This window comes from Acomys minous (genome assembly GCF_964271855.1).
Source record: "Acomys minous genome assembly, chromosome: 16".
In the NCBI taxonomy this organism is placed as follows: domain Eukaryota; kingdom Metazoa; phylum Chordata; class Mammalia; order Rodentia; family Muridae; genus Acomys; species Acomys minous.
This window is the reverse complement of record NC_140498.1, coordinates 59,934,222-59,960,804: the sequence shown is the minus strand read 5'-3', so window position 1 is coordinate 59,960,804 and position 26,583 is coordinate 59,934,222. Positions and strand designations below refer to the sequence as shown.

General features: G+C 49.9%; 3 protein-coding genes across 4 annotated transcripts; all 3 read left to right on the top strand.

Moving 5' to 3' along the window:
- Positions 1–3,248: 3,248 nt before the first annotated feature.
- On the top strand, positions 3,249–5,100 carry RETN (resistin). The gene is made up of 4 exons (XM_084761716.1): positions 3,249–3,403; positions 3,545–3,681; positions 4,484–4,561; positions 4,827–5,100. Exons 1-4 carry the CDS (start codon positions 3,264–3,266, stop codon positions 4,970–4,972), a joined length of 501 nt encoding a protein of 166 aa, XP_084617842.1. The 5' UTR covers positions 3,249–3,263; the 3' UTR covers positions 4,973–5,100.
- A 5,956-nt stretch (positions 5,101–11,056) lies between these two features.
- MCEMP1 (mast cell expressed membrane protein 1) lies at positions 11,057–15,133 on the top strand. The gene is made up of 7 exons (XM_084763003.1): positions 11,057–11,216; positions 11,404–11,493; positions 12,446–12,577; positions 12,703–12,753; positions 12,847–12,993; positions 14,408–14,461; positions 14,550–15,133. Exons 1-7 carry the CDS (start codon positions 11,162–11,164, stop codon positions 14,561–14,563), a joined length of 543 nt encoding a protein of 180 aa, XP_084619129.1. The 5' UTR covers positions 11,057–11,161; the 3' UTR covers positions 14,564–15,133.
- Positions 15,134–21,460: 6,327 nt separating this feature from the next.
- On the top strand, positions 21,461–26,434 carry TRAPPC5 (trafficking protein particle complex subunit 5). 2 transcript variants are annotated; one of them, XM_084763434.1, is made up of 2 exons: positions 21,461–21,591; positions 24,472–26,434. In XM_084763434.1, the coding sequence occupies exon 2, from the start codon at positions 24,481–24,483 to the stop codon at positions 25,045–25,047; it is 567 nt and encodes a 188-aa protein (XP_084619560.1). In that variant the 5' UTR covers positions 21,461–21,591; positions 24,472–24,480; the 3' UTR covers positions 25,048–26,434. The 2 variants fall into 2 exon arrangements, with proteins under 2 accessions (XP_084619560.1, XP_084619561.1); XM_084763435.1 differs by lacking the exon at positions 21,461–21,591 and adding an exon at positions 23,084–23,871.
- Positions 26,435–26,583: the final 149 nt, after the last annotated feature.

Here is a 26,583-nt window from a genome sequence, read left to right as displayed (position 1 = left end):
TGGCTGCACTAGTTCCCCCATGCATATACTGGTGGTAGTGTATATATAGGGTAAGGGGGTCTCAGGAGATAGCTTAGCCTACATAACAAGCATGAGGGCCTGAATTCAGATTCCCCAGACACCATGTAACAAGCCACGTGCATATCAGCCCTGGGAGGCAGAGGCAGGTGGGTTGCTGTAAGTCCAAGGTTAGCTTGGTCTATATAGAAAGTTTCTGGCCAGTCAGGGCCACATAGAGAATCTATTTCCCAGAAAGAAAAAAAAAAGAAAAAAGAAAAATGATTAAGGAAGACACCCAATGTTGACTCTAGACTCCACATGCACAGATGTATATGAACACATGCACATACTCATGAACACACACACACACACACACACAGACAGAGACAGAGACAGAGAAGAGAGACAGACAGACAGACACTGTGGGTTTATCTTCGTGATAGAACAGTCACCTAGCCTACACAGGACCCTGAGTTCCATTCCTAGCACAAAGGTAGGTAGTTATTTTTATGATATTTCCAAAACTTTCCTTTGTCTTTTGTATGTTTTCCTGTTTATGTATTTCATCACGGTTCAAAACACAGACAGCAGTGATGTGCATACAGTCATCAAGCAAGTTAGCATGCCTCACCCCTGTCCCGTGGTTAGCCATATTCTCTACAGGTTTGTACAGCAAGAGACTCCAATACCCTACAACAGAATCACCCTAGTTCCAGCCCTAGTTACAAGACAGCATGATTTAAAAATTTTCATTATATGTATTTGTACATGGGTTGGGTGTGGGTGCATGCACAGTGCATGTGTGGAAGTCACGTGAAACCTAGATTTTAAACCATATATATATATATTTGTGTATATGAAAACATAACATTAGTAAATGAGCCAAGAATCTCCCAAGGCATTCATTTTGTGTTCTATCCTTCTCATCAGGGAGGTAGCTAGTGCCAAGGATTCTCCTGTGATTGGTGGAAACACCCGTCATAGCAACCTCATCACCAGAGCAGCAAGTTACCACTGAATAAACAGCCATTCAGAAGCTTCAACTTCTGGGGGAAGATGGCAACAGCTTCTAAGTGATCCTAGACATTTTTCTCCAAGTAAGGGCTTCAAGGACAGATGGGTGTCAACAGCGAGGAGACTAAGCCCGCAAGAGCCCTACCCTTGAGCCAGATCCTCACACCCTTCCCCCCACCCCCCAGCTCCTCTCATTTTGATGGCCTTTGCACATCAGTGACAGAACTGAGTAGCTGTGTCAGACCAGGTACTTCGGACCTTTAAAAGGAAGTTGCCCCTCCTCCGGTTCCTAGCGATGCCTGTGGATGGAGATCCTGCCAGACAAAGTCACAGTGTGCCACGTGATGGCCACTAAAGCCGCATTGGCATAGAAACCAGGTGGGAAGGAAGAGACCCGCCACCGCCGGAATCCACTTACACTGAAGAAGAAAGAGGCAAAAACCAGGGCAGGGGATGTGACTCAGTTAGAGTGCCTGGCAGGCACGAGGTCCTTCCTGTCCTCAAGCTCTAGAACCCCAAAACCATTTAGAGTGGAGCATGCCTGCCATCCCAGCATCCGGGAGGGAGGGGCAGGAGGGTCATGAGTTCAAGGCCACCCTTGGCTACGCAGGTCAAGCTTGCTTGGGCTACGTAAGAGCTTGGGTCTAAATAAGAATATTAGAGTCTTTTCATCTATCCAACTTATAATTTCCTCTGTTGCTCTCAATTTTGTATCAGCCACTATCTAATTAAAAGGCAGAGAGGCCGGGCGGTGGTGGCACACACCTTTAATCCCAGCACTTGAGGCAGAGGCAGAGGCAGAGGCAGAGGCAGAGGCAGAGGCAGAGGCAGAGGCAGAGGCAGGCGGATTACTGTGAGTTCGAGGCCAGCCTAGTCTACAAAGTGAGTCCTGGACAGTCAAGGATATACAAAGAAACCCTATCTCCGGGGAAGAAAAAAAAAAAAAGACAGATAGAGGCAGTGCAACTAACTGCTTGCTAGCCTGATTTCAATCCCTAGACCTAGAATACGCTACGCATAGCCACTTCCTGTTGGGGGATGGTCTGATATATTTTGATGTTAATTACTGCTTACTGTCTCTGTAATTTACCTTTTGCTTAATAAAAAGCCATCCCACCTGGACAGGGCAAAAAAGATAGGTGCGGGGCTAGGAGACAAACATTGCTGACATGGATAAAAAATCTGGCCCAGATAAAAAACATTAACAAGTATTTGGGATTGTGGATGGGAGGTAGCTTGATAGAAGTTATTAGAAGCAGATTGCATGGGATTGAGGCAGGGATCCCATACCTGCCCCACTATGGGAGGTAGTTTAGAGGATTGATATCTGCCCTGCCCCAGGTTAACTAAGGCTATTTTAAAATATAACAAGTGTCTGTGTCTTAATTGATCGCTAGCCGGGCCTGTAGGCAGTACAGATAATTTTAAAAACAATAACCTCCAGTTGCCCTCTGACCTGCACATGCGCACTGTGCCAGGCACACATCTACAACCACACATGTCATGCACATGCAATAACAACTAAATACTATTTTTAAAGGCAGAGACCGGGTTCCATTGCGTCATTTATACACATAAATATTCTGTATGTGGGCTGGAACTATGACCACCCAGTATTTATCATGTAAATTATGTTTGAGAAAGAGAGATTTCCAAAGGACCCAGAGTGACAGGCCCCTTGCTCCTTGCACCAGAAAGCAGAGCTCTTGCCTAGAATCCCCCAGTAAGGTGCTTCAGGTGACGGGTGAGACCTCCCAGGAAAGGATGGGGGGGGGCTGGTTCAGTGGTAGGAGCTCTTGCTTAGCCTCCTCCAGTGAGGGGCTGGGGCTGTAGCTCTGTGGTAGACTATCTGTGTAGGATATACCACTGAGGGTGTGGAGGTGGAGCTCGGATGTAAAATACCTGCCTACAGTCTGCCAGTGAGGGGCTGGGGACATGGTTCAGAGATAGGGAGTCTATTTATAATTCCCTAGTGAGGGTCTGGAGATGTGACTCGGCAATTGAGCACTTGCCTGGATTTTAGGCAGTAGGGCGGCTCGACTCCATTGTATATCCCCACCAAACAAAGACGGTGTCTCAGTTTGCATCTCCAGCCCTGAAAGTGAAGTCTTGACTCCTGCCTTTGCCACCATGGTCCCTGGTGTTGTCTCCACATCACCTCCTGAACAGGAGCTAAAGCAGGAAGGGCTGGGCAGGAGGTGGATGCCCCTTCACTTGGGGCCTGTAGCGTTTGCCTCTCTTGGCCCCAGATGTGGCAATGGAGGGCAAAGGGCCAAGGGACTTATTACCCAAGGCAGGCTGGGCCCCATCCAGAGGTTAACAAGAAGGGGCTGTGGGCCGGGAGCTCCTGTCCACAACTGAGTTGCGTCTTGGGAGTCTGCTGCCCACGGTAAGTAACAGCCCTCTGCCAGTCGGAGCTCCCATGTGGGGGGACCCTGGACCACTGAATGGCCATCCCAGTACTCCACAGGGGCAGAAGGACATTGTGGTCTGACTGGTCTAAGGTGGGGCTCTTGGCTATCTCTTGCAGTACCTACAGGATGAAGAACCTCTCACTTCTCCTCTTCATCCTCTTCCCTGTCCTGGGGCTGATGGGTTCCAGCTTGTCACAGTGTTCCGTGGATGAAGCCATCGACAAGAAGATCAAGCAAGGCTTCAGCTCCCTATGTGAGAAGCCCTCCACTCCCTCTTGCTGGAGGCCTCAAAGGCTTATCTCATGTCTAACGGGGAACAGACCCACCCAGCTGCAAGGCTAACCTCCAGCCTCAAACTCACCCTGTCTACAAGTTCCAGCCCAACCTCGCTCTGTCCTACCTTGAGCCATGGCTCCAGCCCACAGCTTAACTTTTTCCAACCATCACCCCAAATCTCCCTTCACTCCAAAAGGCCTCACTTTGTGGCCCAGGGAGGCGCCTAGTCCCCAATCCTCTTGCCTCAGCCTCCTGAGTGTTTGGAGTACAGGTGTGAGCCACCATGCTCGCTTCTCTAAGGGCAAAATATTTTTATTGTAACATGTTTCCTGTACGTGTCTGTGTATATGTGTTTATATATGTGGTGCACATGTATGAAGGTGCATGTGTGTGTGCGTGTGCGTGTGTGCGTGTGCGTGTGTGTATAGTCATGTATAGGCCTGAAGGTGATGTAGTGCCACTGTTCCACTCTCTACTTTTTTTGTTGTTGAGGTGGAGTCTGTTAGTTGAAGCCAGGGCTTGTGCGTTTGTGATTGTGTAGCTAGCCATCTTGTTCTGGGGACCCCATGTCAGTCTGTCTCCTGGATAGGTGTCCCCCCCACCAACACCACGCATGCCTGGTTTTTAGGTGGGTCCTGGGGCTCCCCGCACTTTCAAGTCAAGCTCTTTAGCCACCGAGTCCTGCTGGGAGGAAGTTGAACCCATTGTTAGTGTCAAACTCAAAGATCTCCCTGCTCAAGGATGCAGTTGTATAATCCCTTCCATCTTCCTTTCTGCAGTGTCAGAAGCATTAATGAACATTGGCATACAATGCCGGACAGTCTCCTCCAGAGGGGACTTGGCCTCCTGCCGGGAAGGTGAGTCCTAACTGTTGTTTAGACTTTATGGAAGTCCCCTGAGATTCCTCTGGCTTCCTTGTCTGAGGCATCAATATCTACGTCCTTAGGGCTCTGTCCCAGACTTCTAGTCTTCTCACCTCCCAGTCCAGGCCCAGGTCTCCATCAGTGCCCCATTTAGACATCTTGCACTCTGTTTCCAGGGTAACAGCCTCCACCCCTTACCCCATCTCTACCTCCTACGACTGCAGTCTTCCAGCTCCTGTGGGGGCTTCTCTCCTTGCAGGCGAAGCAGTTACGGGCTGTTCCTGCGGCTCTGCCTGTGGCTCATGGGACGTTCGCGAGGGAAAAACATGTCACTGCCAGTGTGCGGGCATAGACTGGACAGCGGCCCGTTGCTGTGCCCTGTGGGTTGGTGCCCCGAGGTCTTGAGAGCTGAGCTTGCCTGCCATGTGCTGGAGAAGAGGGATGGGGAGAGAGCGGGGTTGGGGCAGTTCTAAGAATGAGATGACGGTCATGTCGCTGCTGATGGTGATAATAAAGATGCATGATGAATTGGACATGGGCCTTGGGTGACTTCCTTAGTGGAGAAGGGGGCATATGGGAATTCCTACTCGGCATTGAAGCGTTTACTTCCGATCTATCACACTCTCTGTTCTTTTTTTATTTCCCTTCTTCCTACCCCACCTTTTGGATAGAGTCTCATGTAGCCCAGGCTGGCCTTAATGCTCACGTCATAGATGAGACAGGACCTTCACAGGACCAGGGATCCTTAGCACTCAAGTCCATTTTCACCTTTGTGGATGCAGGGTCAAATACCTATTTTAAATCAAAGGCACCCAGGGCACTTACACCCCCGTGAATACTACAATACAAAAGCCCAGGGCAGAGGATATCCTTTTCCTTGTATCTTGAGCTTAGAATAAAGCATATCCTGGGTGCTAGTAAATGTCTGTCGAATGAGGGCCAGTGAGATGGCTCGGTGGGGAAGGATGCTTGCTGCCAAGGTGGAGGATCTGAGTTGGATTCCTGGAGGCTACATGGCTGAAGGTGAGATCTGACTCCTGCAAGCTGTCTTAAACAAACAAAGAGTAAATGCAACGAAGATGTTTGTTTAATTAATAAACTAATCTCGATGGTCAACTTGACCGGTTCTAGAACTGCCTAGAAGACACACGTCTGGGCATGCCTAGGAGTGAGTTGGTAAATTGGGTTAGTTGAGGTAAGAAGGTCCTGAATGTGGTTGGTGCCATTTCACTGTTGAGGTCCTGACTGAATAAAAGGGAGAAAGTGGGAGCTGGAGAGAGAGAGTTCAGAGAATTAAGAACACTTGCTGCTCCTGAGGAGGACCTAAGTCGGCTTCCCAGTGCCTATGCTGGGCAGCTGACAGCCACCTCTAAGTCGTGTGCCCACCCCCACCACCACCACACACACAATATACACACCACACACACACACACACCACACACACACACACACCACATACACATAAACAACACACATCTACAACATACACACATCTACAAAACACACACACACACACACACACACACACACACACACACACACACACACACGAACAACAGCAATGGGGCCTGTAGCTCGGAGGTTAAGAGCACTTGCTGTTCTTCCAAAGGACCAAGTTAATTTCTGAACACCCAAATGAAGTGTGTCTTAGGGTTACCATGACGAAAGAACAAGTTGGAGAGGAAAGGGTTTGTTTGGCTTACATTCCCGTATTGCAGGAAGGCAGGAACTCAAACAAGACAGGAAGTTGGAGGCTGATAAAGGGGCCATGGAGGGGTGCTGCTTAGTGGCTTACTTCCTGTAGCTACTCAGTCGGCTTCCTTATAGAACCCAGGACCACTAGCCCAGGGATGGCACCACCCACAGTGGACTGGGCCCTCTGCCTTTGATCACTAATTGAGAAAATGTCTTATGGCTGGATCTTGTGGAGGCATTTCCTCAGCTGAGGCTCCTTCCTCTGACTCTAGCTTGTGCCAAGTTGACACAACAAGGTGGCTCATGACCATCTGTATCTCTGGCTACAAGAGATTTGACACCTCTGACTTGTACACAAACCTGTATTCATGTGCAAATACTCACGGTTAGACACACACATTCCTATACATAACTAAAAAACAATAAAAGATAAGCTGGGTAGAGGCACACACTTTTTGTTTGTTTGTGTTTTTTGAGACAGGGTTTGTCTGTGTAGCCTTAGCTGTCCTAGACTTGCCTTGTAGACCAGGCTGGCCTCGAACTCACAGAGACCCACCTGCCTTTGCCTCCCAAGTGCTGGGATTACAGGTGTGTGTCACTATGCCCATCTGAGGCACACGCTTTTAATCCCAGCATTTGGGAAGCAGATGTAGGTAAATTTCTGAGTTTGAGGTCAGCCTGGTTCTCAGTGTCAGGTCCAGAACAGTCAGGGCTATGCAGAGAAACCCTGTCTTCAAACACAAAACAGGAGAGAGAGAGAGAAAGAGACAGAAAGAGAGAGACACACACACACACACACACACAGAGAGAGAGAGAGAGAGAGAGAGAGAGAGAGAGAGAGAAAGAGAGAGACAGAGAGACAGAGACAGAGACAGAGAGAGAGAGAGAGACAGAGAGAGAGAGACAGAGACAGAGAGAGAGAGAGACAGAGAGAGAGACACAGAGAGAGAGAGAGAGAGACAGAGAGAGAGAGAGAGAGAGACTTATGGACTGTTAAGATGACTCAGTGGGTTCAGGTACAAACCCCTGCTGCCAAACCAGACGCTCACATGGTAGAGGGAGAGGACAGATTCCCACAGGTTGTCCTCTGACCTTCCACAGGTACATCATGGTACATGTGCTTACATACGTGTGTATACACACACATGCACACAAAATAGAATAAATTTAAATGTAAAAAAACAACAGAGGGCCGGGGAATGATGGATCAGTGATTAAGAGCATGCACTACTTTGTCAGGCCTTGTGAACTGGTAACCAGGGTAACCGGACTGAAGCAAGAGTGCGGCCTGGGCGGTAGCTGGCTTGGTCAGCCCGCCAGCTCTCTCGCACCCTCGCCACCAGAGCCAGGCTCTTCAGCATTGCCCCCAGCCAGCTCACCCAAAGCTTCAGCATGCCCTGGGGGAATTCGCTCACCATCATCTCTGCCACCAGGGCCAGCTCTCCTGTGCTGCCCAGGCGAAGTGCGGGGCTGTTCTCTGGAGTGCTGCAGCTGGCGAGGGGTGAGACCAGCTCTGTTGAGTGCTGCACAGCCCTTGGACATCAGCATGGTCCTACGCGGCAGCCCAGATCAGGAAGATGCGCATAGCATTTGATAGTAATAGGCGCCCTTGCTGCTGCAGGGACCCAGACCCAGACATGACCCTCAATGGCAGCATGGGCCAGGGCTTCATTATGGCCTCAGGTGGCATCGCACACAGGCTACTCACATCAGTGTGTCCCTCTCTACCCTGGAGTCTCTAGAGCTGCCTCTCTTCGCAGTGCTCAAAACCATTCCACTACTTTATCTCCCATCTCTGCACTCCATACTTAACACACTGTAGTGGTGGGACCTCTGGGTGTCTTTCTCCTGCCTGCTCTGTGTGGCAGTGGGCGGGGCCTCTGGGTGTCTTCAAATGTTTGTTCAACCCAACGATTCCAAAGGAAATAAATCCCTGGCCAAAGTTAGACAGAAAACAGTAAAACTGTAATTCAGCATGGAGTTTTCCAGCCTCCTGGTTGAACCCTTACCACAACCAACTAGAGAGATCAGCAGATAGGCCAATGACGGACGAGAAAGTAAACACAGCAGGGCGTGTCCAGTTAGTTGTGGGTCTCCATTCTGCGGGCACTGCTCTTCTTCCTGGGCTAGCATGCAGCTCCGGCAGTCATAGCGACTCACGCAGTGATTGGTTTTCTCAAAGGAAGAAGACACACACAGACCCACTAGCACTTGGCTTTGCTACTGGCTCTGCTGATGGACAGTGCGAGTTGCCACTTCCCAAGGAGCGGGAACAGCATCCGCCTTCTCATCTCCGGTTCTGCCTCAATCTGTAGTGCACAAACTGCTGGGATACTCTTACTTAGACTTCCATTTCTCTGCCACCTGTTTTTTTGCTTCTTTCTCTCCCATCTCCCCATCGCCTACTTATTCACTTCCCGTTGCACAGGCCAGGGCTGGGCTCGGGACTAAGGTGTTGTCCTGGTACTTCCTGCCATCCTGGGGTTGAAAGTTATTTTCATGTGATATACTCTGATCAGGGCTTCCCCTTCCCACCTCCCCACCCATCCAACGGCACATCTTTCCCTCTTTTTAGAAAACAAATAGGCAAACAACAAACAGAAAGCAACAACAACAACAACAACAACATAAAAACCAAACCCATGATAATAAAAAAAAGAAAGAAAAAGCACAAGAAACACACACACACACACACACACACATGCACGCACACACACGTCCCAAAACACGAACCCCAAATCCATAAAGCCACAACACTGGGAGCCCTAAAGTACAAGCGAAAGGCCGATAAGTTAAAATATGAAACAAAAGTTTTACAAAAAACACCACTGAGTTCTTTCTGGTTCATTAAACCAGTGAGGCTCCATTTGAGAAAATGAATTTTTTTTTCCTTTGCAAGCAGTTGTCAAGTGTATATACTTGTCAAGCGGCTAGGGGTGGAAGCCCATGTCTACTTCCCCCACCCCTTTTTTTTGTGCTGACATTCCATCTGATTTGGACCTGCACATATTCTGTGCGTGCTGCTGCTACAGTCTCTGTGAGTCCGTATGTATGTGAGTCCTGTTTTGTTTGGAAGACACGGTTCCCTTGTTGTCATCCATCCTTTCCAGCTCTTAACAATCTTTCCTCTCCTATTCTGCACAGCTGCCTGAGCCCTGAGGGGGACCGGTTTGATGAACACATTCGATTTAAGACTCTGCACACTGTCCAGTTTGGGTCTTTTTGTTAGCTCCCCATCTACTGCAAGAAGATGCTTCTCCGATGATGGCTGAACAAGAAACTGCTCTCTGGGTCCTGCGGAATGTTGTCAGGAGACCTTTTGTTGCTACCTTCCTTTGGCATAACAATAACATTTTTTCCCCCAAAATCAGGTACCCATAGATATGTGAATTTATGTCTGGGCCTTCAATCAAGGCCCCTATTGATCAACAGCATGTCTATTTTGTGCTAATACCATGCTGTTTTTATTAGTATAACTCTGTCATATAATTTGAGGTCAGGGAGGGTGCTACTTCCAGTAATTCTTTAAATAAAGAAAGCCTTAAATAGTTTCAGACATCACATAGAGTATAGATATGCTAAACATGCAACTATATGTGAATATTCATATGGGCATCCTATTTACAAAAGAATGTGAATGGATCTTCGGCTCACATCTATGAGCTGAGCTGTGACTGGAGGTATCTGGAGGTTTGAATGAGCATGTGTGCGCATAATGTGTGAGCCAGGTAGGGGAGCAGACAGTTGGAGGGAGTGCCTCTTTTCTTCTGTTGTGTACACGTGGAGGGGAGAATAGCATTAGGTCCCCATCAGGGCAAGTGTTAAGGATATGGGTCTGACCTCAGTCAGCATCAGATGCAGCTGTGTAGTCACAGTGGTTTTTTTTTCCTCCTTGCCTAACATCCGTTTTGCTCTCTGTGGTGCCTCAGAAAGTTCCACCTTGGCTCCGGTGATGCAATCGGTTAACATGTGGTCCTTTTATGAAAAGTAGAACTTGGGTAGGGCAGGGGTGAACTGTGGAGTGAGGCTGGAGAGGGAAGGTGTTGGCGGCAGGGAAACTTAGCTGTTGTTCTAAAAGTCAAACTCTTGAGTTGATATAGTGTGTGTGTGTGTGTGTGTGTGTGTGTGTGTGTGTGTAGACAGAAAACATTGATGAAAATCTGGGCGTATGGGGCACAATTGTAATACCAGATGAGGAAGTGGAAAGAAGCGGATTATCAGTGCTTGCTGGGCAGCCAGTCTAGCCTACTTGGTGACCTCCAAGCTAGTGAGAGATGCTGCCTTAAAAAAAACAAGCCCACACCACCGGGCTGTGGTGGCACACTCCTTTAATCTCAGCAGAGGCAGGTGGACCTCTGAGTTCGAGCACAGCCTGGTCTACAGAGTGAACTGCAGGACAGCCAAGGCTACACCAGAGAAACTCTGTCTCGAAAAACCACAAAAACCAAAACCAAAAAAAAAAAAAAACCCCAAGTGGACAGTGCCTGAGAAGTGACAGCCAACGTTCTCCTCTGCCTCTCACCCTATACATAAAAAATGTCAGGCAGATTAAGTCAGGCACATTCCATCTGTCTGTTTCATCTGTCTGTCTTCGGCCCAGACCCTCTGGCTTCCTTAAAAATCTCTCTTCTGACCCCATGGCTGGTGTTGCTTCCTGGCCACCGATGAAAGGTCTGTCTCTCTGAAGACTCTCTCTTGACGTGGAAGTGGAAGATGCCCACAGGGCAGGAGAAGTGGAATGGATCCCTGGAAGGAGGAGGTGAACCCTTTCTTCCCTCCCCATCCGCCCCACATTTCCCAATCTGTCATGACACCTTCCGGTAGGTGGGGGATGTGTAGACACTTGGGAAGTGCAGGGGCTCGAGGCTGTGGTAAATCTACGTGAATCAACCAAGCAGGATGCAGGCGTCGGCCTCCCAGGATAAGAACCGGAGGAAGCCAGTCCATAATGAAGGTCAGAACATGGGGTGGGAAAGGGGGAAATGAAGAAGTTTGGCTTGAGGTGGGAGCAGTCAGGGACGGAAGAGATCCTTCCTTCGAAGGGCTCTACAAACGCCGGGCACTACATAACCGTCCCCTGGACTGAGAGCTGTGGTACCCGGGATGAGTCTCAGCATCCTTCTCTCACCAAATCACACCAGGTGGCCCCAATCCTGACTATGAGAACATAACCTTGACCTTCAGGGACAAGGACCAGCTCAAACACAGTCAACCAGCGCGCACAAAACCAGGTGAGCTGACCACCTGCTCGCCCGCCCCCACCCCAACCTGAAGGAGGAGGTGGAGGGGGCGGAGTCCTGGGGAGTGTGGTCTTGGTGGCGCTCAAGATGGTGATGCAGCCCGTGGTTGTGGCTCAGTTGGTAGAGAGCTTGCCCAGCATGCACAGAGCCCTGCGTTCAGTGCCCGGCTCTGTGTAAACTGGGTGTGGGTGCACACGTATTATCCTAGCATTTGGGAGGTCAAAGTGGAAAGTCAAGTCATCTTTAGTTATATAAGAGAGTTGGAGGCTAGCTTGGGATACTGGAAACACTAACTAACTAACTAACGAACTAACTAACTAACTAACCAACCAACTAGATTGTGGGACTGGAGAGGTGGGTGACTCAGTGGTTAAAAGCGATGCTGCACAAGCAAGAGAGCCAGAGTTCAGACTCCAGTACACACAGAACAAACTAGGCATCCTACGCATGCCTATAACCCCAGAACCGAGGGGCCAGAGACAAGAGGGTTACTGGGACACGCTACTTTCCAGCCTAGGTGAATAAACAGGAGAGTCCCTGCCTCAAAGAATAGGTGGATACTCTGTGCTTCTGGTTTTTGCATCCATCCATGCATGCCTGCCTACCTGCCTGCCTGATTTCTCTCTTTGTCTCTGTCCCTTTCTCTCACACACACACCGCCGTTATGGTACTCTGGCGAGCTTTGAGGCTGAGAGGACGGAGGCAGGGCTTTTGAAAATGCTTCTGGCAGTGCTATTGGCTGTGCCTTTCATCTTAGGGGGGCAGAATTCGCCGAGAGGGATGTGATAGTCCCAATGTGAGGAATACAAGTTGGTGGTCCTGATGCTGACTGGCTGAGCGTGTCCTTGGTGGTTCTTGATGCAGCTGATGGGTGTGACAGTGCTGATGGCCTGGCTGGTGGGGTTGGGCTGTGGAGCTCACGTGTCCTGTGTCTCTGTCCCAGCCGCGTTCAAGCCGTCCCAGGACACAGCCCAAGTCCCCCCCTGGCTGCACAGAACCATTATGGTCTTGTATGTTCTCCTTGCTCTCATCTTTTCATCCTGCATCGTCCTCTCCGCTTTGGTCCTGGTGAAAAGTAAGTGATCCTGGGAGCCGGGGTGATGATGGGATTGCAGAATTCCCACCGACCCCTCTCCCCTCCCCTCAACTCCGTTTCCAGCAAGACTAAGATTTAAAGCATTCTTACCCTTTCCCAAACAGATTCCGAAATGTCCAGGGAGCTGTGGAGCTTGAACCAGGCGCTTTCGAACGGTGAGTGGGAGTCTTAGAGGAGGCCACCCAGGTGCTGGTGGGGAAACAGGAGAGAAGTGGCCGCCTGAGCAACCTCAAACTCTATACCCTTAGTTTCAAGCACGGTGCTGAAATGCCAGGATCAGCAAACGCATTATTGGAAGGATCTTCAGAAGGTTATGCAGGAGGTCAAGAGCAGCATTGCTGTGGTCTCGAACAACGTCCTGAACGGAAACAACAAACTGAAGACGGTGCCCGAAGGTACCCCTTGCAGACAGGCCCCTTTTGGATGAATTTGTTTGGATGTTCAGAACAAATAGGGTTGCTGGCTACTCAGGGAGGAGATAGCTGGGGCCCTGTTCTCTGGGTCTGGAAGTGGGGCGATAGAAGTCTCCCCTGAGCGAGAGGAGGGGGGCTGTGGTGGTGGCTCAGTCAGGAAAGTACGACAGGAAGACCTGAGTTTAAGTCTCCAGGACTCCCACAAAAGCTGGGCATGGTGGCACAGGTGTGTAGCCCCAGCTGCTGGGAAGGGTGGTGGTGGTAGGGACAGGCTGCCACATGTGCCTTCCTGGTCACCCAATTTAGCCAAATGGGTGACACCTCAGGCTCAGTGAGAGGTGGCCTTAAAGGAAAACAGTTGCCTGACGTCAACCTTTGACCTCCTCACATATTTGCCTACACAAGTGCAAACACATATGAACACACACACACACACACACACACACACACACACACACACACACACACACCCCTGTGGGTTTTCATCTGCAGGTTGAGGTGAGACACCCACTCTGGGTAAGCTAGCTCCTGATCTGAGCTGGCCATGGGAGGAGTCTCTTCCGCTGCTAGCGGCGCGCCCCCTGCCCTCCCGCCCCCCAAAAGGTGTCAAAAGGCTAGTTCCCTTCAGAGACACATTTCAAAGCAAACAGCAAAGACTTTGAAGAAACACGAATCAAAGCTGCCCTGGATGATCCTGGGGGCTTCCCGGAGGAGGTGTCCCTGGGTAAGCCTCCTGCTTAAAACCCAGGGATCTCAGAGTGGGAAGTGCACCCTCTTTCTTTTGTTCTAGCTCCCTGACCCTGTCTTTCTCTTATCTTTAACTTTGGGTAGAGTGTTCGTTTAGTAAATTAAAACCTAGCTCTCTGACTCTAGGCTGTTTTTATTTTGACTAACTGAGCTTGGCTATTCGGATTTCTCTTAAGTCTGGAGCTCCCTACCCCCACACCTCCCAACCCCCCCCCCCCCCCCCCCGCTGGAAGAGACGCAGTCTCCTGGGGTTTCATTTTAGCTAAGAGCCTGCTGCTCTGCGCTTTCTCAAGCCTGGGGTGTTGGAGCAGAGCGGAGAGATGGAGAACAGAGAGCTTCGTTTCCCCGCCCCACCCCCACCCTCGCCCCAATAGAGGAGTGGGAATTTAGGCGCCACCTCCCACCCCGACTGAGAATGTAAGGGCACGCGGCCACATCCATCTCTGCTCTGCGTGACTGGGTCGCAGAACAAGCCTCAGCCAGCTTCCCCCCATCGGAACCCACACACGCGTCTTGCACACACACCACTCCGTTACCGTGAACCTCAGCTACAAGGAATCAGCTTCCCTCAAACCGGAAACGGCTAACGGTGTCAGGACTTTGTCTGTGGCCCCATCCCAGATTTACCTGTGTCCTCTCCTCCCACCAGATATAACCCAGATCAAGAAAACCCTTGAGGCACTAGAGAAGAAGACGCAAGCTCGTAAGCCAGGGGCAGTATGGTGGTCTGGGGTGGAGTCCCAGATCTAGTGCTGGTCTGCTTGACTTCAAGTCTCTCTCCTCTCTGACAGAACCCAGTAAATAAGAGGACACCACTTGGGAGCCCCCAGGATTTCACCTGCTAGTGAAGATGACAAACGGGCGTACCCTAGCTAGAGTGTGAACCTGCCATAGAAAAAAATTATCCATCCAAGGCAATGAGTGCTGAAGAGGTGTGTATGCAAATGAGCCTTTTGTGGCACATGGAGTTTCCATGTATTCAAGGAGAACGTGGAAGTCACAGCAGGCGTTACTCTTTATGAGCCACATAGGTGTATGGCCTGACATATATGAGCATAGGCATGTCCTGGTGGGTAGCTGTTCCCGCGAAGCCCCCAAAATATGTCATTGTGAGTGTGGGTGTAGGTGAGATATGGGATGTGCCTCCCCATTAGCTTGAGCATGTACTCGTGTGCCTGGCTACTTTGTGTGTGTGTCACTGCAGTGGTGGGTACTGGACACCCTGGGGATGTATCATGGCACGGGTCATTCCTAGTGTGCTTGGCTATGCCACCTTATGTGTTCAGAGCATGTGCACAAATGCAGCCATCATTTTCTGCACTTGTATTTTATGATTCATGAAGATAAATGCCAAGGGAAATGACTTGGTTCTAGAGCTGTTATTGTGATGCCTGTGGGACGCAACTTTGGGACCTGGTGGGAGACCGGATGTAGGGCTTGGATCTGGGGATGGAACAAAACACTCAATGCTGTAAAGACAGGCACAATGCAGCTGGGCTCTAATTCCATCATCTGGGAGGCTGAGGTAGGAGAATCATGAATCCAAGGCCAGCTCTGGCTACAAAAGCGGTTGGGGTCGGGTAGTGAGATGGTACAGTAGGCAAAAGGCACCTGAGTTTTACCCCTGGGATTTACACAGTGAGAGAAAAGGACCACCTCTGTGCCTCACATGCATACCAAGGCACATGCACTCACATACTAAAATAAAAATAAAAGACCCGAGGATCTCTGTATCCTACTAAAGAGACATTTGCTCACACACGCAAGGATGATAGAATAGAGCTATTGATGCTCTATTCACAACAGCCAGGAAATGAAAACAGCCTAGATGGCCATCAACTGGTGAATGAGTCATGAAAAAAAGGGTGCATATAGACATGATGGAATTTATTCAGCACCAAAGAAAATGAAATAATGAAATCTGTAGGAAGATGGATTGAACTGGCAATCATTGTATTAAGTGAAATAAGCCAGAATGAGAAAGACAAAGACTGTATACTGTCTTTAATATGTGAGGTCTATGTATATGTGTGTGTGTGTGTGTATATATATATATATATATATATATATATGTGTGTGTGTGTGTGTGTGTGTGTGTGTGTGTGTGTGTGTGTTTATATGGGAGTGGGTGCATATAGAAGCCATAGAGATGGAAAGAGCCCATGAGAGGGGTTGAGGAAAGAGAGGCCTCAGAGGAGAGGGGTGGGGAAGTTACTAGAACACGTGCAGTAAGGAAGTAGAAGGGAAGATACTGGGATGGTAGGATCTAAGTGGGGCTGGAGGTCGGTTATATGGAGGAGCAGGGAGTTGAGGGAATAGTTAACCTGTATGAATATATCATAAGGCAAGCTAATCCAAAACACCACTAAAAGAACGAATGCCTCAGAGTAGGTTTCTGAATGTACATGAACATGTCCCCAGGGGATGACAGAGCCTTTATGCTCCAGGATGCACATAAGTGTGCCTCTGTGAGCATGTCGCCCAAGAAGTGTAATGCGTCCCTAACTGTCCCCGAACTCTGGCTATATATGAGCCTCTGTGTGTGTGTGTACTCATAAGTGTCTCTGTGCCCATGAGGGCATATGTGTAGCTAAGCACACTCTGACAGTGCCTGAGCATCATGTGTCTCCTTCCACCATCTGTAATCCAAATCACAGAAGCCCTGGAGGCATGGAGGGGCAGACAAATACACATAAGCCAGAGCCTAGAGGGGGCATGGAGTAAAGTCCCAGACTCACACAAGTCTCCTTGTCCCCATGGCCAGTTCTAATAGAAAGACATCAAAGGCACCCGAGGAAAGACTCTATATTGCCCCTGCTGGTGAAGGTAAAAAATGGGGGAATTACCTTAGGCCAGACATGCTAGAACATGTCTTTAATTTCAACACTCAGAAAGCAGAAGCAGGTGGATAGCTTTGAGTTCAAGGCCAGTTTGGCATCTAGAGTTCTAGTCCAGCCAGGGCTTTGTAGAAAGAGTCTCTCACCACCACCACCCCCCCCAAAGAAATAGCAAGTGGGGGTTATTTTTTTCACCTCAGCTTCAGTGTATATCTGCCATTGCCTATTAATAGAAAACGAGCTCATCATGATGAATGGCACGGAAATATAGCATGCTGGGGCTGGAGAGATGGCTCAGCAGTTGGGAGCACTTGCTGGTCTTCCAGAGGACTCTGAGGTCAGTTCTCAGCTCCCTGACAAATCCAGGGCTTTGTGCACGGGACACAAGCCATCTTATCCGTGGAGCCGAACCCTTTTTTTTTTTTTCTTCTCTCATTGGTTATTCTGAGACAGGGTCTAACTCTAGTTACTTGGCTGGCGTTGACCTCAAAGGGCAATCTGCTTCAGCCTCCCAAATGCCCATACTACAGGCATCAGTCCTTGGACCAGGGTTTTCTCTTCCTGGGGGTGGGGCATAGTGGTGTGTGTGTGTGTGTGTGTGTGTGTGTGTGTGTGTGTGTGTGTGTGTGAGAGAGAGAGAGAGAGAGAGAGAGAGAGAGAGAGAGAGAGAGAGAGAGAGAGAGACAGGGTCTTGCTATGCAGCCTTGGCTGGTTTGGAGCTTGCTATGTAGACTAGGCTGGCCTCAGACTCACAAGTTGCACCTGCCTCTCTGCCTGTTGCCTGCGGGGGATTAAAAGCACGTAGCACCTCACCCAGCTAGCCTCTTTTTGAAAGAGAGACAATGATGACATTCCCCAGTCATACTGTGCAGTGGCAGATTTTGTGTCCTTCAAGGATGGGCAGTATGAGCTGAGCTGTGTCTACCTCAAAAATACACACTTGTTTTTTTCTGTTTTTTTGAGACAGGGTTTCTCTGTGTAGCCTTGGCTGTCCTGGACTTGTTTTGTAGACCGGGCTGGCCTCGAACTCCCAGCGATCCGCCGGCCTCGAACTCCCAGCGATCCGCCTGCCTCTGCCTCCCCGAGTGCTGGGATTAAAGGCGTGCGCCACCACCGCCCGGCCACACTCGGGTTTTAACCCTAGGAAGGAACAGCAATAACAAAGACAAGAGGCAAAGCAAAAGGAAAAGGAAAAAGGGGGAAGGGAAGTAAAAATGCTCCATCAGTATCCAGTATTAAAATTTGTTTATTTATAGGCAGAGTCTTGGTAATATTGCTTTAGGCTGGCCTCACATGTCTGGACTTGAGCAACCCTCCTGCCTCAGCGTCCTGGGTAGCTGGGATTACAGGTATATACTATCATGCCAGTTTTTTTAGTGATTGAAAAACAGCCTCTATGTGATGAATTGATAATAGGTTGTTTCTTCATTAGGGTTACTATTCCTGTGATAAAATACCATGCCTAAAAGCAGCCTGGGGAGGAGTGGGGGTATTTGGCTTACATGCTCACCTCACCACTCATCATCTTAGAAAGCCAGGGACAGAACAGAAATCATGGAGGATTCCCACTTGCTGGCTTGCTCAACCCGTTTGCTGACACAACCCAGGACCACTTGCTGCAGTGAGCTTCGTCCTCCCACACCTATAGGCGATCTGGTGGACGCGTTTTCTCAATCTAGGCCTCTCTTCTCAAGTGTGTCTAGGTTTGTGTGTCTAGTTGCGAAATTCTCACCAGGAAGGTGTTATACTAATTAAAAATAAATAGCATTTTGGGTCTGGCAAGATGGTTCCACGGATAAAGGTGTTTGCTGCCAAAGCTGGCAACCTGCGCTCTGTCTCTAGTGGGAGACCTGATTACCAGAAGTTGTCCTCTGACCTCTACTTACACCATGGCACACACATATATACAAGCAAATATACGTGCACACATAATATACAAACAGGTAACAGGCGGACTAAAGTTTAAAAATTAGATTTATTCATTTTATTTTATGGGTGTTTTGACTGCACGTGTGCCTGCCTGTATGTACCGCATTGTATGCGTTACGCCCGTGGAGGTCAGGAAAGAGCAGTGAATTCCTGAAATGGTTGTATGAACAATCATGTCGGTGCTGGGACTTGAACCTTGGTCCTCTGCAGGAGCAAAAGTGGTCTTAACCACTGTGCCATTTCTCTAGACCCAAAATGTAAGAAAACATTGAAAAAAAAATTATATTTTGGGCCAGGGGATAACCCACTCTGCCTAAGTATGAGGGCCTGGCTTCAATTCCCAGAACCCACGTGAAAGGCCAGGACTGTAACCCCAGAAGAGAGGCCGGTCTCTGGGGTCTATAGTCAGCTGTTAGGGAGCTCCAAGTCTCAGAAAGAGACTCTATTTCAAAGATAAAACCAAATCCAGGGGTGGAGGAGCACGCCTTTAATTCCAGCACTCAGGAGGCAGAGACAGGTCCTGTGTCTGATGCCAGCCTGGTCTAAACACGAAAGGTTGACCTCTGACCTCCACAGGCACGTGGCTTCTTCCTCTTCCGCTTTAGACAGGATCTCATTATGTAGCCCCGGCAGGCCTGGAACTCCCTCTGTAGGCCAGGCTGGCCTTGAACTCAACGAGTCCACCTGCTTCTGCTTCCTGAACGCCGGTGTTTATTTATTCATTAAAAAGATTTTTTTTTTTGAATTCTTTATCCAGAGAGGCCCCTGTTGTTTACATTTCTAATTCTTTTAAAACTCTTCTCTCATATATTACACCCCAAATGCCGCTTCCTCTCCCTTCTCCCCTCTTCCTGCTTTCCCTCCACGTCCCTTCTCCCCAAGACCCACGCCTCTGTTTCTCTTCAGAAAAGGCCAGGCCTCCCAGAGACGTCAACCGAACATGGCATCACGCTGCAGTAAGGCTCGGCATATTCCCTCATTCTCGTATTAATGCTGGATGAGGCAACCCAGGAGAAAAAGTGTCCCAAAAGCAGGCCAAAGAGACAGAGGCAGGCCCCACCCCCCACTGTTAAGAGTCCCACAAGAACACCACCAGACTACGCGACCACAACATAGGCAGAGGACCTAGGTCTGAGCGCGCAGAGGCTCCCTGACTGTCACTTCTTTTTTTTTTTTTTTTTTTTTTTTTTGCTTTTTCGGAACAGGGTCTCTCTGTGTAGCCTTGGCATGTTCCTGGATTCGCTTTTGTAGTCCAGGCTGGCCTCGAACTCACAGCGATCCGCCTGCCTCTGCCTCCCGAGTGCTGGGATTAAAGGCGTGCGCCACCACGCCCGGCTCTGTCACTTCATTCTTTGTGAGTCGCTCTGGGTCCAGGTTAGTTAATCCTGTGGGCCGTTCTCGCGTGGTGTTCTTGACGCTCCCCGACCCCTGCAATCCTTCCGTCACCTCTTCGGCAGAATCCTTCGAGCTCTGCCTAACATTTGGCTATGGGTCTCAGCACCGGTTCCCGTCACCTTGCTGGGTGAAGCCTCCCTACGACAGTTATGCTGGGCTCTCGTCTGCGAGCCTAGGACTACACTAGCTGGTATTTATTAAAGGGGTGTGTCCCTATGCCTGGCTCCATGCACGTTTCTGAATGTATCTGCACTCACGAACAGAGTTAAGTATTAAAATCAGGTTGGGGTTGTGGGCGCGGCTCAACAATACAACGCTTACCCGTCCAACCCCGTGGCCCTGAGCTCCATCCCTAGCACAGACAAAGAAAAACAGTTTAGCTTACTGCTTTCTGCCTTTTACAATGAGGCAGCTGGGAGGTTATACTTGAACACTGTGGGCTGGGGGCCTGGTTCAGGTGAGCGTAGCACTCACTCGCCAACATGTGTGAGGCCCTGGGTTTCATTCCCAGGATGGTGAAACAGATCAGTTAAACGTGCGGCTGACTTACGCCTCCTGGAGAAATGAATACATTCTAGGAGAAAATGGCCTACATTCTTTCTGCCTTTTGCAGCTCCTCTTATCAAAGTCAGCTAAAGGCGGGAAGAGCTGGGCACACATGTCACGTTGACTTTGTGTAGATAGCAAGACTCTGTTTCAAACAACCAACAACCAACGGATAAACAGCACAAAAAGTTAAGGGGCTCGTGTGTGTGTGTGTGTGTGTGTGTGTGTGTGTGTGTGTGTGTGTGTGTATGTGTACGGATAAAGTAAAAGTGTAAAGACCTGAGTTTGATCCTGAGTGCCCACACCACAAAACAAAACAAAGCAACAACAACAAACTGGGTGTGTTGGTTTACACCCTTAACCCCAGAGCTGCTGCCAATGGGGTGTTTGTGGGACAGACAGGAGGATTCCCTGAGATGCTAGCCAGCTAAAAGAAATGCTTTCCTCAGGTTCAGTAACTAGACCCTGTCTTAAAAATAAGGTCCAGAGCCTCTGGCCTCTGCACCCAAGAGTGTTGGGCACATGGACACACAGACACACAAAGGAAATACAAGGGGGTCAGATGCCTCCGTAGGTAGAATGACTATTAGTGTTGCTGCTGTTACTACTACTAACTAAAGTATGGTATCTACACCTTCTATGGAAGATGGAAAAACACCCCTTAGATCAAGTGTCCTCCTTCATCCGCGGGTAAAAATCACTTATAGGGGCAAATTGCGGGTAAATACATCAAGCCCACACCTCAAGAATATACATAAGAAAACGTGGGGCATGCACATTCTCCTAGGACAGAGTACTTGCGCGCGCCACCCCCTAGTTCAAAGGCCAGCTCCCACAAAGCAAGACCTCCTAGCCCACTGCAGGGAGGAGCTCTGGGTCGCTGAGGTGGAGCACGCGCGCCCCCTGGCGTCCGCTTTGGGTCACAGCGTCGCCCCGCCTTCCGTGTGCGCGCCCCATCTAACCCATACACGCCTGCGCACTAGGAGGCCTTTTTGACAACGTCATCAGGAAGTTCCGCTGAACGTACGGCAGCCGAGTTCCGGTGGAGACCTCTCTATACCGGAGAACCTAGTCCGGTGTGCACGGCCCTCGTCTGTTTTCTGTGCATCTCGAGCAGCGTTCCCGGGTCAGTCGGCTTTGGGTTTTCCTGGGGGGGGAGGGGGGAGGTGATGCGAGTTCCGGTGTCCCGGACCTTGAGCAGCCCAGCCTAGCTTCTTACTGCAGCCGAGTGGCTCTCTCTGCACGGTCCCCTGCCCAGCTGGGGTGCGGGAAGGTCCAATCCTAGTCCCCCAAGACCCAGTCCTTGGGTCGTGCTTTGTAGCGGCCGGCTGTCGGCTCCAAGCCATCCTCCAGAAGTGACGAGGGCTTCACCTGGAGACGCATCAGGGCCCTCAGTCTCCGGATTCCATTTTGGTCTCCTTGCACGGTTGCGGCTCCCGGCTGCAGGGAGGTCGAGATCGGTGCAGCTTTCCAGAGAGTTTGTGGGAGTACGAATATCTCTTAGAGTTAAGGGTCACTGTGGAGACGGATTCCTTAGTGATAAATAGACAGACACCTTTCTCCGACCCCCCCCCCCTCCCCACTGAGGATATAGGGTTGGGGTTTTTCTGCACTCGCTCTTGACTTGGCTTTGAGTCACCCCAGCCTCTTACTGTCATTTACTTTTTCCCCTGGCTTTCCGGAAGGAGGTTGTGCAGGAGGATCTCTAGGGCAGTCAGAGCTGGACGCCAGCTAGGGAGAACATCACTGACTGTCCTCTGTTCCCTCTCCATTCCTCACCTCCCGCCTCCCCCCCCCCTCGTCCCCCATGACCCCCCCCCCCACCCCCGGCTTTAAAGGCAGGCTGTATTAGAGCTTTTCTCATCGTTGCGGTGGTTAAATATCTGATAAAAGCAACCAGAAGAACAGGTCTGTTATATTTGACCATCGACAAGATGTGGCAATAGAGTGAGGCAGCTGGTCGAATTGCATCTAGTCAGAAAGCAGAAAGAGAGGAGTGCTGGTGCCCAGCGTTGCACCAGATAATTTTATTTTTTTGATTCAGCTTTAGGGTGGTGGTGCCCACATACAGAGTGGGTCTTCCCTGAGTTAAACCTGTCTGGAATTCCAGAGATGTGTTTTCATGGTGATTATAAAATCTTTTTTTTTTTGAGACAGGGTTTCTCTTGTGTTGCCTTGGCTGTCCTGGAACTCAACTCTGTAGACCAGACTGGCCTCAAACTCGCAAGGATCCGCCTGCCCCTGCCTCTCTGAGTACTGGGATTAAAGGCATGTGAATCCGGCTGATTCTAAATCTTGGTGATGAAAAGGGTCTCACTGTGGCTTCAGCAGTCCTGGAACCTGGGCTGGCCTCTTTCTGCCATCCTATTGCCTCAGGCTGGGGCTACAGGTGTTGGGCACTTCCATAGTCAGCTTCATGACGTCTCTATATTCTCTTGACTTTCAGTTTTAACCATCCCACTGCCACGTGCTAGCAGCTTTAAAAATTACATTTTTATTTATCCAGTGTGTTTTTGTGTGCATTTTTTTTTTTAGGTTGTTGTTCTATTTTTTAGTTATTCGAGACAGGGTCTCTCTGTGTAGCCTTGGCTGTCCAGGACTCACTCTGTAGACCAGGCTGGCCTTGAACTCACAGGGATCCGCCTGCCTCTGCCTCCCGAGTGCTGGGATTAAAGGTGTGCGCCACCGCCGCCCGGCATTTGTGTGCATATATGAGTATACATGGACAGCTTTTGAGAGTGAGTTTTCTCCTTTCGCTCTCTGGGTTCTCGGATCACACTGGGGTTAGCAGACAAATGTCTTTACCCCCTGAGCCATCGTCTTGCCAGTGCCATTGGTAGTTCTTGAGGAAGGCACTTTAATTGTCTGAGGGTTGATTTTATGTGACAGCTGTTCTGTTTGCACATATGTACGTGCATCATGCGTGTGTCTCAGCAGAGGGTCTCCTAGAACTAGTTACAAATGGTTGTGAATCACCTTGTGGGTGCTGGAATTTAAACCCGATCTCCCTCTAAGAGCAAAACATGATCTTAACTGCTGAGCCACCTTTCCAGCTCTTTTTATTTTTATTTTTTATTTTTTTTGTTGGAGGGTTTTCGAGACAGGGTTTCTCCGTGTGGCCTTGGCTGTCCCGGACTTGCTTTGTAGACCAGGCTGGCCTCGAACTCACAGAGATCTACCTGCCTCTGCCTCCTGAGTGCTGGGATTAAAGGTGTGCGCCATCAAGCCCGGCTATTTTTTTTTTTTTTTGAGACAGTTGGTCTCAAACTCCACATGTAGCAGAGGATGGCCTCGTGATCCTTCTCCTTCGGCCTCCACCTCCTGAGTCCCGAGATTACAGACGTGTGCCAGTGTACATGACTTTGTGCAGTGCTGGGACTCAAACCCAGGATTTCATGCGTGCTAGGTGAGCGGTGTACCGACTGAGCCGTATCCCCAAGAAATCTCTTGGGTCTCCAACTTTGGGGTGGCTTCCATTGCTCCCTGTTAGTCCCCTTTCAAGATTTCTTTTCCGTTTTTATTTTTAATTACGTATACACATGCGTGCCTCGGTGTGGGTTTATGCATGGGATTTGCAGTGCCAGCAGAGGCCAGAAGCATTGATGTCTGCTGGTGCTGGAGTTACGCGCGGTTGTGAGCCACCTCAAGTGGGTGCTGGGAACTGATCTCAAGTGCTCCGCGAGAGCAGTACATGCTCTGAAGTGCTGAGCCAGCTCTCTGTCTTCTCTAGTCCTCTTCTCTCTTCCGCTGGCAGGCAAGATTGTAAAGTTCTCGAGTACTTGTGCTTTTTTTTTTTTTTTTTTTTTTTTTGCCAACCCTTATTGCGTGTGTTGTACCAGCACTTTGAGTGTCCGCTTTCCTTGTCATCTGTTTGGCGCTATAGTACTCGGCGCTGGGACAGGTGGGTTGTGTGGGTGTCCCGGAGTTCCCTCCTGCTTCTCCTTCTGGTCCTTGCTGCTAAGCCTCATCCGTTCATCCATCGCCCTGCCTTTTGTTCTCCCCGCAGGCTTGCGGCATGGAGGCTCGATTCACGCGCGGGAAGTCCGCGCTGCTCGAGCGTGCGCTGGTGCGGCCGCGCACCGAGGTGAGCCTGAGCGCCTTTGCCCTTCTCTTCTCTGAGCTGGTGCAGCACTGTCAGAGTCGTGTCTTCTCCGTGGCCGAACTTCAGGCCCGACTGGCTGCCTTGGGCCGCCAGGTGGGCGCTCGGGTCCTAGATGCCCTGGTGGCCCGCGAAAAGGGTGCCCGGCGCGAGACCAAGGTGCTGGGTGCACTGCTGTTCGTCAAGGGCCCGGTGTGGAAGGCTCTGTTCGGCAAGGAGGCGGATAAGCTGGAGCAGGCCAATGATGATGCCCGCACTTTCTACATCATTGAGAGGGAGCCGCTCATCAACACGTACATCTCGGTGCCCAAGGAGAACAGCACGCTCAACTGTGCCAGCTTCACAGCGGGCATCGTGGAGGCAGTGCTCACGCACAGCGGCTTCCCCGCCAAGGTTACAGCACACTGGCACAAGGGGACCACACTCATGATCAAGTTCGAAGAGGCTGTTATTGCCCGAGATCGGGCCTTGGAGGGACGCTGACCCCATAGGAGATAAAGGATGAGCAGATCCCGTTCCCAAGCCTGTGTTGTGTCTTGTGTAGGGGTGTCAGATCTGCCCACACCCTGATCCTGGCCCTATGTCCCAGGACGAGAGAGTATGGAGGCAAGCTTGCCAGGCATAGGTAAAGCGCGGAGAAGTGGACAGTTGGCTGAGCTGGCTTCTGCCATTCAGATGAGGTTAGAGGCTTGGGTGTACTGGGGACATAGGGCATCTGTGGGATTATCGTTGGAGCCTGCAGGCTGGAGGGGGAGGGCAGGGATATGAGGTTAAGAAGGACCAGGGCCTGGCAAAGTGCCAGTGCTGCAGCCTGGTTGTTAGAGTGCCCTGTGTTTGATTCCTTCAACCACAGAAACTGGGCATAGTGGTCCAATTGCCCATCACAACACTAGGAATAGAGAGGGGGTGGGGTGGGATCAGAAGCTCAGGGCCACCCTCTGCTACCTAGCAAGTTTGAGACCAGTTTTGACAGGATCGGACTCTTTGTTAAACAAGTGTCAGGCAGGGGTACTCGTCCTTTGAAACTCACTTTTCCTTAATCCACCTTTGCTCTTTAAAAAAGAAAAAAAAATTGGATAGTAAAGTAGCTGGCGTGGCTGTGCCTAAATCATGGAGACTTTAGACTTTTCCTGCTCAAAGTGGCCTGTGGCCTGTCAGCATCAGCAGTGATGCCAGCATCATTCCTGTCAGCATCAGCACCAACACCAGCATCATTATAAGTGTCAGCATCATTGTCCAACATGCAGAGTTACTGGACGAGAGTTTGCATCCCAGCCCCATCCCAGAGGTGTCCATGGGTCTCATTTTGAGAAGCGGGTACTTCAGGGCATCAGAGTCACCTGGAGGACTTTTTAAAACTCAGGTACTTAAAAACGACCAAAAACCAAACGAACCAAAACACTGTAGGTTTTACTCCTACGGTCAGATTCTGGAGTTTTGGGGTATGCCTAAGAATTTGTTTCTGGTACGTTGTGGAGAGCTGCCACGTGCTCCAGGGATCACACTGAGAACAGTGGCACACCAGCCTCTCAAAATGGGAAGGGCCCAGAATCATCTGGAAGCTTGGAGGGTTTTAAGGTTGACATTTAAAAATTTTATTCTGCGACAGATTGCTGTCAGCCCAGGCCAGCTTCAGCCTTGCTCCATATTTAAGGATGACGGTGAATTCCTAACCCTGATGACTCTACCTTAGGTTAGGTGTTTAACTTAGTGGCTCATTATTATATTACTAACATCATTACTATTTTCGGCAGAGTCTCAACTATGTTGTCCTGGCTGACCTGGAACTCACTGTGTAGACCAGGCTGGCCCCAAACATACCGAGGTCTGCTTACCTCCCTAGTGCTGAGATTAAAGTTGTGCACCACCACCCAGGCTATTATTATTATTTAAAAAAAAAAAAGACTTTCTATTTATGTGTCTGTTTGTATGTGGGCTTGTGGACTTGAATGCAGGTGACTGGAGGCCGGAAGTGGGCATCAGACCCCCTAGTGCCCTTGCAGGTGGAGAGCCGTCTGG